Source organism: Gorilla gorilla, chromosome 9 (genome assembly GCF_029281585.2).
Source record: "Gorilla gorilla gorilla isolate KB3781 chromosome 9, NHGRI_mGorGor1-v2.1_pri, whole genome shotgun sequence".
Lineage (NCBI taxonomy): Eukaryota > Metazoa > Chordata > Mammalia > Primates > Hominidae > Gorilla > Gorilla gorilla.
In genome coordinates, this window is record NC_073233.2 from 6,489,038 (window position 1) to 6,501,837 (window position 12,800).

Consider the following 12,800-nt stretch of genomic DNA (forward strand, 5'->3'; position numbering starts at 1 on the left):
CGTTAAGGCATGGTGTCGATATTACTACATTAGTATTGGAAGCGATGATGTGGATTATATCAGTGTTAGGGGATGGTGTGGATATTACTACATTAGTATTGGAAGCGATGGTGTGGATTAGATCAGTGTTAGGGCATGGTGTGGATATTATTACATTAGTATTGGAAGCGATGGTGTGGACTAGATCAGTGATAGGGCATGGTGTGGATATTATTACATTAGTATTTGAAGCGATGGTGTGGATTGCATCAGTGATAGGGCATGGTGTGGATATTATATGGGTGTTAGGGCACGGTGTGGATATCATAGTAATGTAGGGCACAGTGTGATTATTATATTAGAGGCCACTGTAAGAATATATATTAGCAGCCACTGTGTCTTGGACGTTGACAATGATACTAGGGTGTACTCCAAACAGTGCGATTTGGGGGTTTTCTTTTTCTAGATGAAGTTCTTCCTCTGCAGAGTACTCTAAATACTCACTCCTTGGCACTCAGGGCCGTGGACAGGAGCTTTTTACTCACCAATGAAGAACACCAAGTTAACACGACCCTCGTGCTGCCCTGAGGAAGTTGAAGCTCCTCGCTGCTTCTGGCACCTCCGCGGGAAGTTCGTTGGGGCGGGATCGCGCGCCCTCTGGTGGCTCCGTGGTTCAGCACAGACGCTCTTGCTCACAGTTTGTCGGCGGATGTGCGCCCCCTCCTGGCTGTCCTGAAATACCTATAAAATTCAATATTCCGTTTATTCAGTGTCATAATTTTGGAAATTCAAACCGAAATAAAGGCCACTATATCCATACCCTTCCCATAAATGGTGATGGAAGAATTATTTGGAAGCCAAATGGAATGAAATGACTCTATACACAAATTAAAACACAAAAACCTACTCAAAATAGTCCAGAGACTACAACTTCAAATGCAAAACTATAATCTAAAAGAAAACCTAAGAGACATTGGATCTGGTGTTGAGTTTTAACACACAGCATCAAGTGCCAATTCGTGAAAATACTGAGAACAGACTTTATAAAGCTAAATTTTCTACTATGAAAAACCCTATTCAGAGAACAAAAAGACAAGACACACTGTGAGAAGATATTTAGAAAATACAAACGTGATTTTAAAAACTGTATTGAAGATACACAAAGAACTCTTCAAACGAACACTAAGAAAACTAAAAACCCAAATAAAACTGGGTAAATATCTGAACAGACATCCAGCCAAATAAAATGTATAGATAGCAGGCCAGGTGTGGTGGCTCATGCCTATAACCCCAGCACTTTGGGAGGCTGAGGCGGGTGAGTCACCTGAGGTCAGGAATTTGAGATCAGCCTGGCCAACATAGTGATACCCCCTCTCTACTAAAAATACAAAAAAATTAGCCACGCATGGTGGTGGGTGCCTGTAATCCCAGCTACTTGGGAGGCTGATGCAAGAGAATTGCTTGAACATCGGAGGTGGAGGTTGCAGTGACCCAAGATCACGCCACTGCACTCCAGCCTGAGTGACAGAACGAGACTCTATCTCAATAAAAAAAAAAAAGAAAAAAGAAAAAAAAGAAAATATACAGATATCACATAATCACACAAAAGGATGCTCAATATATCTCATTAGGAGACTGCAAATTAAAATAATGCTGAGATATCACTGCACACCTAGTACAACTGTGGTACTCTTAAAAAAGCTCAACAGTAACAATTGGAGGTTGAAGAACAATAGGTACGGCCATTCATTACTGGCAGAATGCATGAATGGGTACAGCCACTTTGGGAAATAGTTTGACAGTTTTTCCCAAAGATAAACAAGTCTTACCTTACAATCCAACAAATGCACCCCTAAATTGTGTATGTTTAGACAGCTGCTTTGAAAAATTATGTTCAAACAAAAACTAGCATGTAATTATATACGAGCCACTCTACTCATAATGGCCAAAACTTGAAGTAATCAGAACGTTCTTCAATAGCTGAATGCATAATCAATTTGAAGTACAACCATGCAATGGAACACCATTCACCAACAGAAAGGAATGAACTGTCAATCCATGAAAACAAATGAATGAATCTTGCATCTATGTTGCTAAGTAAAGGGTGGCAGTATGAAGATGTTATACATTATATGACTCCATTCATATAACATTCTGGAAAAAGCACAACCAAAGAGATGATAGTCAGATCAGTGACTGTCTGGGGTGGGGATTTGAAGTATTCTGTATGCTGCTTCAGTAGTGGATATCTGACACTATGCATTTGATAAAACCCACAGAATTTTAATGCACAAAGAACAAATCACAATCTACACAAATTAAATGATTTAGGATGTGGAAGTATCTAAGGACAAAATACAGAGTGCAACCAAGAATCGAACTGTATTACCAATGTATGTTGCAAGTGGTGGGCCAAAGGTGCTGAGCTGGAAATGAGTAGAAGCCATAGACTAAAAACAAAACGTACTATATACACCAACAGTGGACTCTATTTTATAAAGTTATTTCCCATAGGGATAATAGTGAATTTTGAAACTACTATATCTGTAAAAAGAAAAATAACCATGATTTTCCTCTATACTATCAACACTCCACTTTTAACAGCAAATTGTGGGGGGGTGGGGGGTGTTTCCCATACCAACCAATATTCCAACTCTCTGGAAAACAATTGGGTATCCTGTAATTCAACTGTGACACTGATTACCTGGAGTTAGTATACACCCTACAAGTTAAGGGCTTAGTAACACCAGACTGTCCACAACCTCAGATGCCAATCACAAGTAGTGAATCCCCAGTTTACCCAAACTTCTATATGACTTGGCCAGAAACTAGGCATTCCTACACCCCCTCTTCAGGTTTGACAATTTGCTATGATGGCTTATGGAACTAGGAAATACTTACTTATGTTTACTAGTTATTATGGTCTCAATGTGTGTACACCCCCACCCCAAATTCCTATTTTGAAATGTAATCCCCAAAGGGATGGTATTCAGAGGTAACCGAGAGGTGATCGGATCATGAGAGTGCTGTCCTCATGAATGAAACCAGTGCCCTTATAAAAGCATCTAGGAGCCCATTTCCCCATTCTGCCATGTCACGACATGCTAGAAGGCACTATCTATGATAGATGAGCCCTCACTAGACATCAAATCTGTCAGCCTTGATCTGGAACTTTCCAAATTCCATATTTTAGGAATTTTTATGGAAGCTTCATCATGTAGACATGACGGATTATTAACTCAATTTCCAGTCCCTTCACACCCTCAAAGGATTGCATGTTAAGCTAAAAGTTACAACCTTCTTATCATGGCTTGGTCTTTCTGGTGACCATCCCCATCCTGAAACCATCCAGGAACCCACAGAGTGTCCTTATTAGAACAGAAGCCATTCCTATTATCCAGGAGATTCCAAGAGATTTAGGAACTCTGCGTCAGGAACCAGGGCCAAAGACCAAATATTAGAACACAAGATGCTCCTAGCACCCCTACTGTTCAGGAAATTATAATAGTTTTAGAAGCTCTGTACCAGGAACTGCAGACACAGACCAAACATATATTTCTTATTAAGTCCCAACCTGGAATCTTGATCAAGAATGAACTCCTTGTTCCCAATGGTACAAGGGATGAAATAAATGGCAGATAGTAGGAGCCAGGTTCCTCACTATTACAGTGAGAAGTTACAGATAAAAAATAGGGAAGCCTAGAATGATCTCTGTCATAATGAGTCAGAATATATATATATACAACATAAGTATAAACTCACATTTAGCTTAACATATACATAGATGGTTCCACATAGAAACCTTTATAATTAAGTGGGTACATATAAGTTAGAAGACACACATATATTTCTTTGTACTGTCAGCTGTAAGTGTCATGACGCAATGACCACATTTAGTGGCCAGATGTAAGTTTTTCATACCATTCTCTAACAAAAGAAATCAGGGCTATTAGAAGAAATAGCTGAAACTAGGACTGGGACAGAAAATATATGAGCCAGGGTACTTTTGAAGTAACAGAAATAAATTATAAAAAAAAACCATGAAATTATGTAAAAGGAGCCAGTGGAAAGAGCTACCAATGGCCACAGCTATGAACAAAGAGCAACAAAATACTGTACAATTAGATAACCACCAAAAGATTAAAGTAACTATCTGTGGACCCATACTGGTATAAATAAATGATTAAACAGATATGCAAATGGGCTGAATAGAAATCTCTTATACAGAAGAATTCCAAATACCTGATATAGACAGCCATCAAGGAGGTGGGGCTAACTCCCCACTCCTTTAAGTATGAGCTCTGCATGATGACTTCCTCCAAAAGCATACATACAATATAGACATGGGAAAAAAGTAACTTCACAGTGAAAAACCTGAAAACACTGCCTCAACCAAGTGATAAAAGTTAACATTAATGGTGATAACACATCTTGAGAGCATGAAGTGACTACACTAGCACTTGCAAACCAAAAATAAAATTCAAAGATCTTTCCCACAACCACCTCTCCACCAGGGGACACCAAAGTTAACCTGGAAGACTGGTTCAGGCTATGATGGGAAAGAGGTGGTCAGACATGCCTCATGATGCCCTCCTCCCTTTCGGAATTCAGGAAAAGCCAATCAGCATTTAACATCAACACAACCTTAAATCTGATAAGAAACATTTACAATCTATTCTCTCTGAAGCCTGCTACCTGGAAGCTTCATCTCCATGACAAAACCTTGGTCTCCATAACCCCTTATCATAACCCAGACACTCCTTTCTATTGATAGTAAGTCTTTCAACAAACTGCCAATCAGAAAAATTTTAAATGTACCTATAACCTGGAAGCCCCACCCCACCCTAATCCATTGGGTTGTCCCACCTTTCTGGACCGAACCAATATATATCTTAAATACACTTGATTGATGTCTCCTATCTCCCTAAAATGTATAGAACCAACCTGCACCCCAAAGACCTTGGGCACATGTTCTCAGGGTCTCCTAAGGGCTGTGTCAAGGGCCATGGTCACTCATATCTGGCTCAGAATACATCTCTTCAAATATTTTACAGTCTTTGACTCTTTTTGTGGACACACTACACATCTGCTCTGCTTCCCGCAAACCCCTAAACCCAGGCTGATTATGAGAAAAACCCCAAGTAAACCACAATGGAGGACATTCTACACAATACCTGACCAATCCTCCTAACACTGTTCCAGGTCCTCAGAAGTAAAGTCTGAGAGACTGTCACAGCCAAGAAGAGCCTGACATGATGACTAAATGTCCTATGGGATCCTAGATAGGATCCTGGGAGAGAAAAAGGCAGAACTAAGGGAAACCAAATAAGATGTGAGCTTATTTAATAATATAGTAATACCCAGTCATTAAGTATGACAAGAAATGATGTAAGATGTTGGTCAGGAGTGGTGGCTCATGCCTGTAATCCCAGCACTTTGGGAGGCTGAGGCGGGCGGATCACCTGAGATCAGGAGTTCAAGACCAGCCTGGCCAACGTGGTGAAACCTCATCTCTACTAAAAATACAAAAATTAGCCGGGCATGATGGCAGGCGCCTGTAATACCAGCTACTCAGGAGGCTGAGGCAGGAGAATCGCTTGAACCTGGGAGGCGGAGGTTGCAGTGAGCCGAGATCACGCCACTGCACTCCAGCCTGGTTGAGACTCTGTCTGGAAAAAAAAAAAAAAAAAAAAAAAGATGTTAAACCTATCTGATACATGTTGATATGTTAAAAAGAGGGGAAACTAGGTTGCGTCTACATGGGAAATCTGCATTTTCTTCCCAATTTCTGTATGAATCTAAAACTAATTTAAAATAAAACCTCTATTTAAAAATTGTAATTTTTTCAGATATCTGCTAAATTATTTGTACTAAAAATTAGTAATTGACAGTAACTACTCCTACTTTTAAAAATAAGAGCATTCATGATACTGCAAAGTAAATTATACAGACTAATATATACTTTCAAAGAAATGCCCCTTTTACATGTTTTATGTTATGATAACATATATGTGTAAACATGGTCATATCATTTTTCTTATGGTGTAGTTCACTCTCTAAGAAAGCTGGTCATCTTAGAACCAGGGAAAAAAATTCACATTTTGGAGACTATTTCAATTTACGGCTGGATGTTTTCAAAGTATGACTTTGTGGAAAAAAAAAAAAAGTTCAAATTGATTCATTGTGACTGGATCACTTATTCTAATGAATGCTTGTCTTTATTTTGTTTCCCAGCATTCCTTTCAGCTATGATACAACAGAAGCAAATATTTGCCACTGGAAAAAATATTCAAAGACACTCTTAGGTTAATCTATAGCTGATGACAGTCAGTCTAGTCTACATAGCAAGCAGCTTCAAGATATGATTACTTAGCTAAGAGGGAAATGGGACGTGACTGCTGCCTCATTCCCACGCCTCTCTGGACCTGATAATTTAGAGGAAGCTCACATTCGCAAGATAAAAATTTTCTTTTCTTTCTCAGTATTAAATATGCTGTCACAATAGAAGAAAGCTTTACTGACTTCTTAAATGATGTGTTGAGACCGGAAACCTAAAATGATAGTTACTGAGAATACTGCTAATGCCCTAAGTTTTTAGTCACACCCTCACCTAGGTAGGAACCTAACCAAAAGGGGAGAACTGTTGAACAAATTACGGGAGGTCATTGTTTTGGTCACAACTCCCGCATTAGGCCACACTGAGCAGGCAAAACCAGAATGGAGACACTCACGCTGAATGACACACAACAAAGCTGAAACTTTAAGGAAGTAGATAGATCCCAAAAGAGCTCCCTTTTTCCCTGAAGAGATTCCAGTCTACCTGAGTCAGCATAAAGAAGTCCCCTCTGCTTTAATTCTTACCAAAACGAGTAACTTGAAGTAATCTGATATTAACAAATCAGTTGTTATTTTCTATTGCTCTATTTCCGCCTTACACAACACAGTGTTCTGCTATTGCCCAGAGGGCACTGAGACCAAATAAAACTTGAAAATGCCACACTGAAAGCAAATAAGTCCTAATAACTCAATTTACAACGATAACAAAGAGTGACACCAATGCCCAAAGTTTTGATCAATATCTCAAAATTGAGAGGCTGACCAAAAGGGAGGAATTCTTACATCAAACAACATTTGGGCTTTAGAAGCCTCCCAAGGAGTCCTTGTAAAGAGTCGCGGCCGGGCGCCGTGGCTCACGCCTGTAATCCCGGCACTCTGGGAGGCCGAGACGGGTGGATCATGAGGTCAGGAAATCGAGACCATCATGGCTTACAAGGTGAAACCCAGTCTCTACTAAAAAAAAATACAAAAAAATTAGCCGGACTTGGTGGCGGCAGCCTGCAGTCCCAGCTACTCAGGAGGCCGGGACAGGAGAATGGCATGAACCCGGGAGGCGGAGCTTGCTGTGAGCTGAGATCGCGCCACTGCACTCCAGCCTGGGCGACAGAGCGAGACTCCGCCTCAAAAAAGAAAAAAGAAGAAGAAGAAGAAGAATTGCAACCTAATTTAGTATAGAAACAAACTGAAAATCTGACTTGGGAATGTATCATGGTAACAAATAGCGGCGGTTCAGCCAATCACATCAGCCGAGTGTCAGTCAATGGCCGGCAGCCAGCTGTTCAAAACAAGTTCCAAGAAGGCAAATCTGGGCTGTAACCAGGACTGTAACCAATCCAGCAACCTCTATACCTCACTTCTGTTTTCTGTATGTCACTTTTTTTCTCTGGCTATAAATATAACCCGCACATGTTGTGTGGCAGATCATTCTGAACCATTTTTGGTCTGGACTGCTGCCTGATTCTAGAACCACAAAAAAAAGCCAATTAAAATCTGCAAACCCACATTTGTTGTAATTTTGTATTTTAACAGTTGTGCCCTACAAAAGACATTAAGCTGAAATTAATTAAAAATCATTTATGGTCATGATTAGGTCATAAAAAATTGTCAAACATAACAATTCTTCAAAAAAAGCTAAAAAGTATATTTTAAAAATACTGTTGATGGAAAAAAGAGTGCAAAAGTAGATAGGAAAATTATGTACAAAACTAAAAACAGAGGAGAAATTAAAAGTCAAATAATTGCATCAAACTGGAAACCTAGAAAAAATGGGTGATTTCCTAGTAAAAATACACATTAACAAAATGGGCACTGAAATAAGGCAACTATGAATATACCAGTTAGCACAGAAAAGCTAAGAAAGGTCCTTAAAGATCTCCCAGTGGAAAAAGGCCCCAGGACCATCTGGGTCCATAGCTTAGTGTAAGCTGACTTAACTAAATGTGATTTTACACTCGTGCATTGCATACATATGATGGTGGTCCCATGAGATAAAAATGGAGCTGAAAAATTCCTTCCTAGCCATCTTGTCATAAGCTCATGGCTCAACAAATTACTTTTTCTCTGTTCTGATACCATGAAAGGAAAATAAATCTCAGGACCTCCAAATCACTAAGCCAAGGGAAAAGTCAATCTGGGAGCTATGTCAGGCAAACCTGCCCTCATTCTATTCCTAACTAAGATAGCTACAAAGATAAAAAGCTACATACCTCACTCACAATTTGCCCACAAAGAATTTCCTTTTGGACAAAGGACAGACAGCACTCAAAGTCATCCCTCACCTGAGACAGACGCATATCTGATTGCTTCCTCTGCCCTATTATTTATGTAAAAATGCAGATTCATTGAGCCAGACTAAATTGTGTATTCAGTGGAAGGCTGATGAAGGATTCAAAAGAACGCAACCTTTTGTCTCTAACCTACTTCTGACCTGGAAGCACCCCCACTTCCTGCTTCCAGTTGTCCCGCCTTACTGGGCCAAATGACTGTACATCTTACACGTCTCATGTATCCCTAAAATGTACAAAAGCAAGCTCTACCCTGGCCACCTTGGACACACATCGTCAGGACCTCCTGAGGCTGTGTCACGGGCGTGTTCTTAATCTTGGCAAAATAAGCTTTCTAAATTGACTGAGACCTGTCCCAGATATTCTGGGATCACAATCTACAATCACCATGGTGTTATGGTTGACTACAGCATTCAGTACAGAGACATGCTGTACAGGTTCGTAGCCTGGGAGCAATAGGCTATACTATGTAACTTAGGTGTGGAGTGGGCTACACCATCTAAGTTTTATAAGGACACTCTACAGTGTTCACACAAAGATGAAATCACCTAAGGACACATTTCTCAGAAAGTATAACATCGTTACGAGATGCCTGAGTGTATTTTAAATGGTCAAAGCCTAGGAGAAAAAAAGAAACTTAACTCTTGTTATGGGTTAATAACAAAGCTTAAGAGAGTTAACATATTTCATCTAATCTAAGATGCCAATGATTAAAAGACATTATTTTATGCACCATCACAAATAGGTTGCCAATTAAACTGACTTTCTGAATAACGCACAAATGTGAATTTACTTCTATTAATGCCAGGAAAGTAAAATGAAAAATAAATTATGGTTTTGACATGTTAAAGCAAATACGGCGGGGGTTAGCCTGAGGCCTTCCCTAAGCAAACAGAAACCGAACTTGGAGGCATGTGAACTGACTTAAAAAAATTCACAAACCAACCACAGTCAATGCCAAAAAGCCCAGCAGCCAGTTGGCTGTATGACTAGGGACGCTGAGGGAAGCATCCCCACCACAGGCGGTCGCCTAGCTGGAGCCACTGAGGAGCCTCACTTACGGGCCACCCTAAGAGCTCGAAGCCCCAAGCCGACTTCCGTTCTGGTGCTTCCTGCGTGATTCATGAACCATTCCTTTGCCGAAATAAATTCCGCTTAAATTTATTTTACCTAAAATCCTGCTAACAGACAAAGTCCAGTATTTACACTTAAAATACGGTTGTGAAAACTCACATCTACATCTGGTCTTCAATATTTTTCAAGTACTTTAACACTCTAAGAAAAACGAGCCACTGGAACGCAAATAAAATCAAGTCGTGGGGTGCGCGTCTCCCTGGGGCTCTCCATGTTGCCCTCAGGGTTTCTCCCTTCTCTGTCCCGGATCCACCCCAAACAAACCCAAATTGGTCAAAAATTTAAAAACGAAACAACTCAGGTATGCTGTAATAATGAATAACAAAGCCACTTAATGATGGGCCACTTTGTAAAATAAAATAAATACAACTTGAGAAAGTGGAGCGCGAGTCAGCGCGGCCGCCTCAGCACTGAGCCGGGACGGAAAGCTTTTCCTCACCTTTCCTCGGGCAGCCTCGGGGACCATGAAGCCACAGCTTCCCCAGTCGTTCCTGAGGAGCTGAGGAGAAGGAGGCTGGGTGGTCCCTGGCCACGGTCCCCAGGTGTTCCTATAGAGCCAGCGGCGTCTCCCGAGTGGGTCCTGAGGAGGAGGAGGCTGGGTCCTCTCAGGTGTCCCTGTAGGGATGACGGCGCCTCCTGCGTAGGTCCTGAGGAGGCGGCTCGGCTCCGCCCCCTGGAGCCGCCGGGCTTCTGTGCCGGAACCCGGGCGCCTCTTGAGGTTCTGTGAGGCGGCATCGCGCCCCCTGACGGCCGTCGCAGGCGGTGCAGGATGCTCAGGTGCTCGCGGTTGAGCTGTGGCCTCGCCCCTCCGGTGGATCTCCGAAGTTCACTGTTCTGACAATTACACGCCATGACTTTTGAAAAACCAGCTGAGGCCGGGCGCGGTGGCTCACGCCTGTAATCCCAGCACTTTGGGAGGCCGAGGCGGGCGGATCGCGAGGTCAGGAGATCGAGACCATCCTGGCTAACACGGTGAAACCCCGTCTCTACAAAAAAAAAAAACCAAAAAAAAATTAGCCGGGAGTGGTGGAGGGCGCCTATAGTTCCAGCTACTCGGGAGGCTGAGGCAGGAGAATCGCTTGAACCCGGGAGGGGGAGGTTTCGGGGAGCCTCCTCTAAACAGAAAAGACTGACCCCCAGTCAGTGTTTTATTTTCCCTGATGACCGCAGGCCATGAACTTATGGAACAATAAGGTAATTAGGCTCTTGGACCCAGGGAAGTAGCTCCATGCCACCTGCCCTCATTCGCTGAGCATTTTGGTTTCTCGGATCTGCTACTCAGTTTCCAGTCTCTTCCTCCCTGCCAATGCTGCCAGCGTGCCTCTTCTGCAAGCAGCAACTGCCTTCCACCTTCCATTCTCTACTCTTTAGCCATCATCTGGCTGGACTTTTCAGAATGGACTGCAAAGGAGAATAAACTGGCTGAGTCTGAGGGTGCACTCACGTGCAAAGTTGCAAGCTTTAATGTACCCATCTTGGCAGATTTTGGCTCCTTAGAGTTCTTTCTCATTTGGGGATCTCATGTGCCCTCTGATGAGGTGGGCTCACTGACTGTCTGCGCTGGTGGCATCTGGCAGCACCTTGTCACGTGCACCTAGGTAAGAACCTGGCTGCACCTGATGCTTAGCCAAATGGGGAACTCACAGTTCTGTGTATCAGGTGATGTTTAATCTCTGGAGGTTAATGAACGTGAGGGAGCGATACTGTCTGGGACTCTCCACATACTGCGTCTGAGTCACTGAAGGAAAAGAATGTGGGGTCTGTTTGCTGGGACTGGACACCTCCATAATCACATGCTCCATGAAATGCAGGCAGGAGATCTCGCTTTCTACCTCTGGGATGGGAGTGTGCAGTTTCAGAATGAGACTAGCCCACACAACTGACTCTTTATTTGGGAAAGAGAAATGAAATCAGATGCAGCAATTTAATATCCACTAAGATGATATCTTAATCACAAACACTCTTCTGGTTTTTAGAAATGTGAATGTTATTTACACTAAGTTAAAAAACCTGAATATCCAACAGCATGACACCGACTAAAGAAACACTGGCGCACTCTGGAACCTTGCACACCACTTATTGGCATGGGAACAATGGGAACACGCCTATGCAAAGATGTGCATGGAAATTAGAAGAATGCAACACTGTAGAACAGATGTGACTAGGTGCATGATCAAGAGCACACAAGACCAAGCCTGCCTCTGCACACACAAGACCGCGCCTGAGTCTGCACCTCGTGACGGGACCATTGTGGAGCAAGCCGGGGAGATTTTGATGTAGGCAGCAGAGGCGTCACTTAGGGACCAGACCCTAAAACAACCCTAACCCTGGACCCTGACCCTACAACAACCCTAACCCCGGACGCTGACCCTAAAACAACCCTAACACTGGACCGTGACCCTAAAACAAACCTAACCCTCGGCCCTGACCCTAAAACAACCCTAACCCTGGGCCCTGACCCTAAAACAACCCTAACGCTGGGCCCCGACCCTAAAACATCCCTACCCCTGTGCCCTGACCCTAAAACAACCATAACCCTGAGCCCTGGCCCTGACCATAAAACAACCCTAACCCTGGCCTGGCCCTGACCCTAAAACAACCCTAACCCTGGGCCCTGGCCCTGAGCCTAAAACCCTAACCCTGGGCCCTGGCCCTGTGCCGAAAACCCTAACCTTGGGCTCTGGCCCTGAGCCTGAAACCCCAACCCTAGGCCCTGGCCCTGAGCCTAAAACCCTAACCCTGGGCCCTGGCCCTGAGCCTAAAACCCTAACCCTGGGCCCTAACACTAAAACAACCATAACCATGGGCCCTGACCCTAAAACAACTCTAACCCTTGGCCCTGACCCTAAAACAACCCCAACACTGGGCCCTAACCCTAAAACAACACTAACCCTGGGCTCTGACCCTAAAACAACCATAACCCTGGGCCCTGGCCCTGACCCTAAAACAACCCTAACTCTCGGCCCTGGCCATGACCCTAAAACAACCCTAACCCTGAGCCCTGGACCTGACCCTAAAACAACCCTAAACCTGGGCCCTGGCCCTGAGCCTAACACCCTATCCCTG

The 12,800-nt window shown here is 43.1% G+C and overlaps 1 protein-coding gene across 1 annotated transcript in view; it reads right to left on the reverse strand.

The window, feature by feature from the left end:
* Window positions 1-736: 736 nt before the first annotated feature.
* Window positions 737-12,800, reverse strand: part of LOC129525421 (uncharacterized) — a 166,923-nt gene continuing 154,859 nt past the window's right edge. Inside the window, exons 5-6 of the mRNA XM_063710836.1 lie at window positions 10,174-10,720; window positions 737-5,648 (exon numbers count right to left, since the gene is read on the reverse strand). Coding sequence (XP_063566906.1) covers window positions 5,456-5,648; window positions 10,174-10,720 — 740 coding nt within the window. The 3' untranslated portion in view covers window positions 737-5,455. The remainder of the gene's footprint in view (window positions 5,649-10,173; window positions 10,721-12,800) is intronic.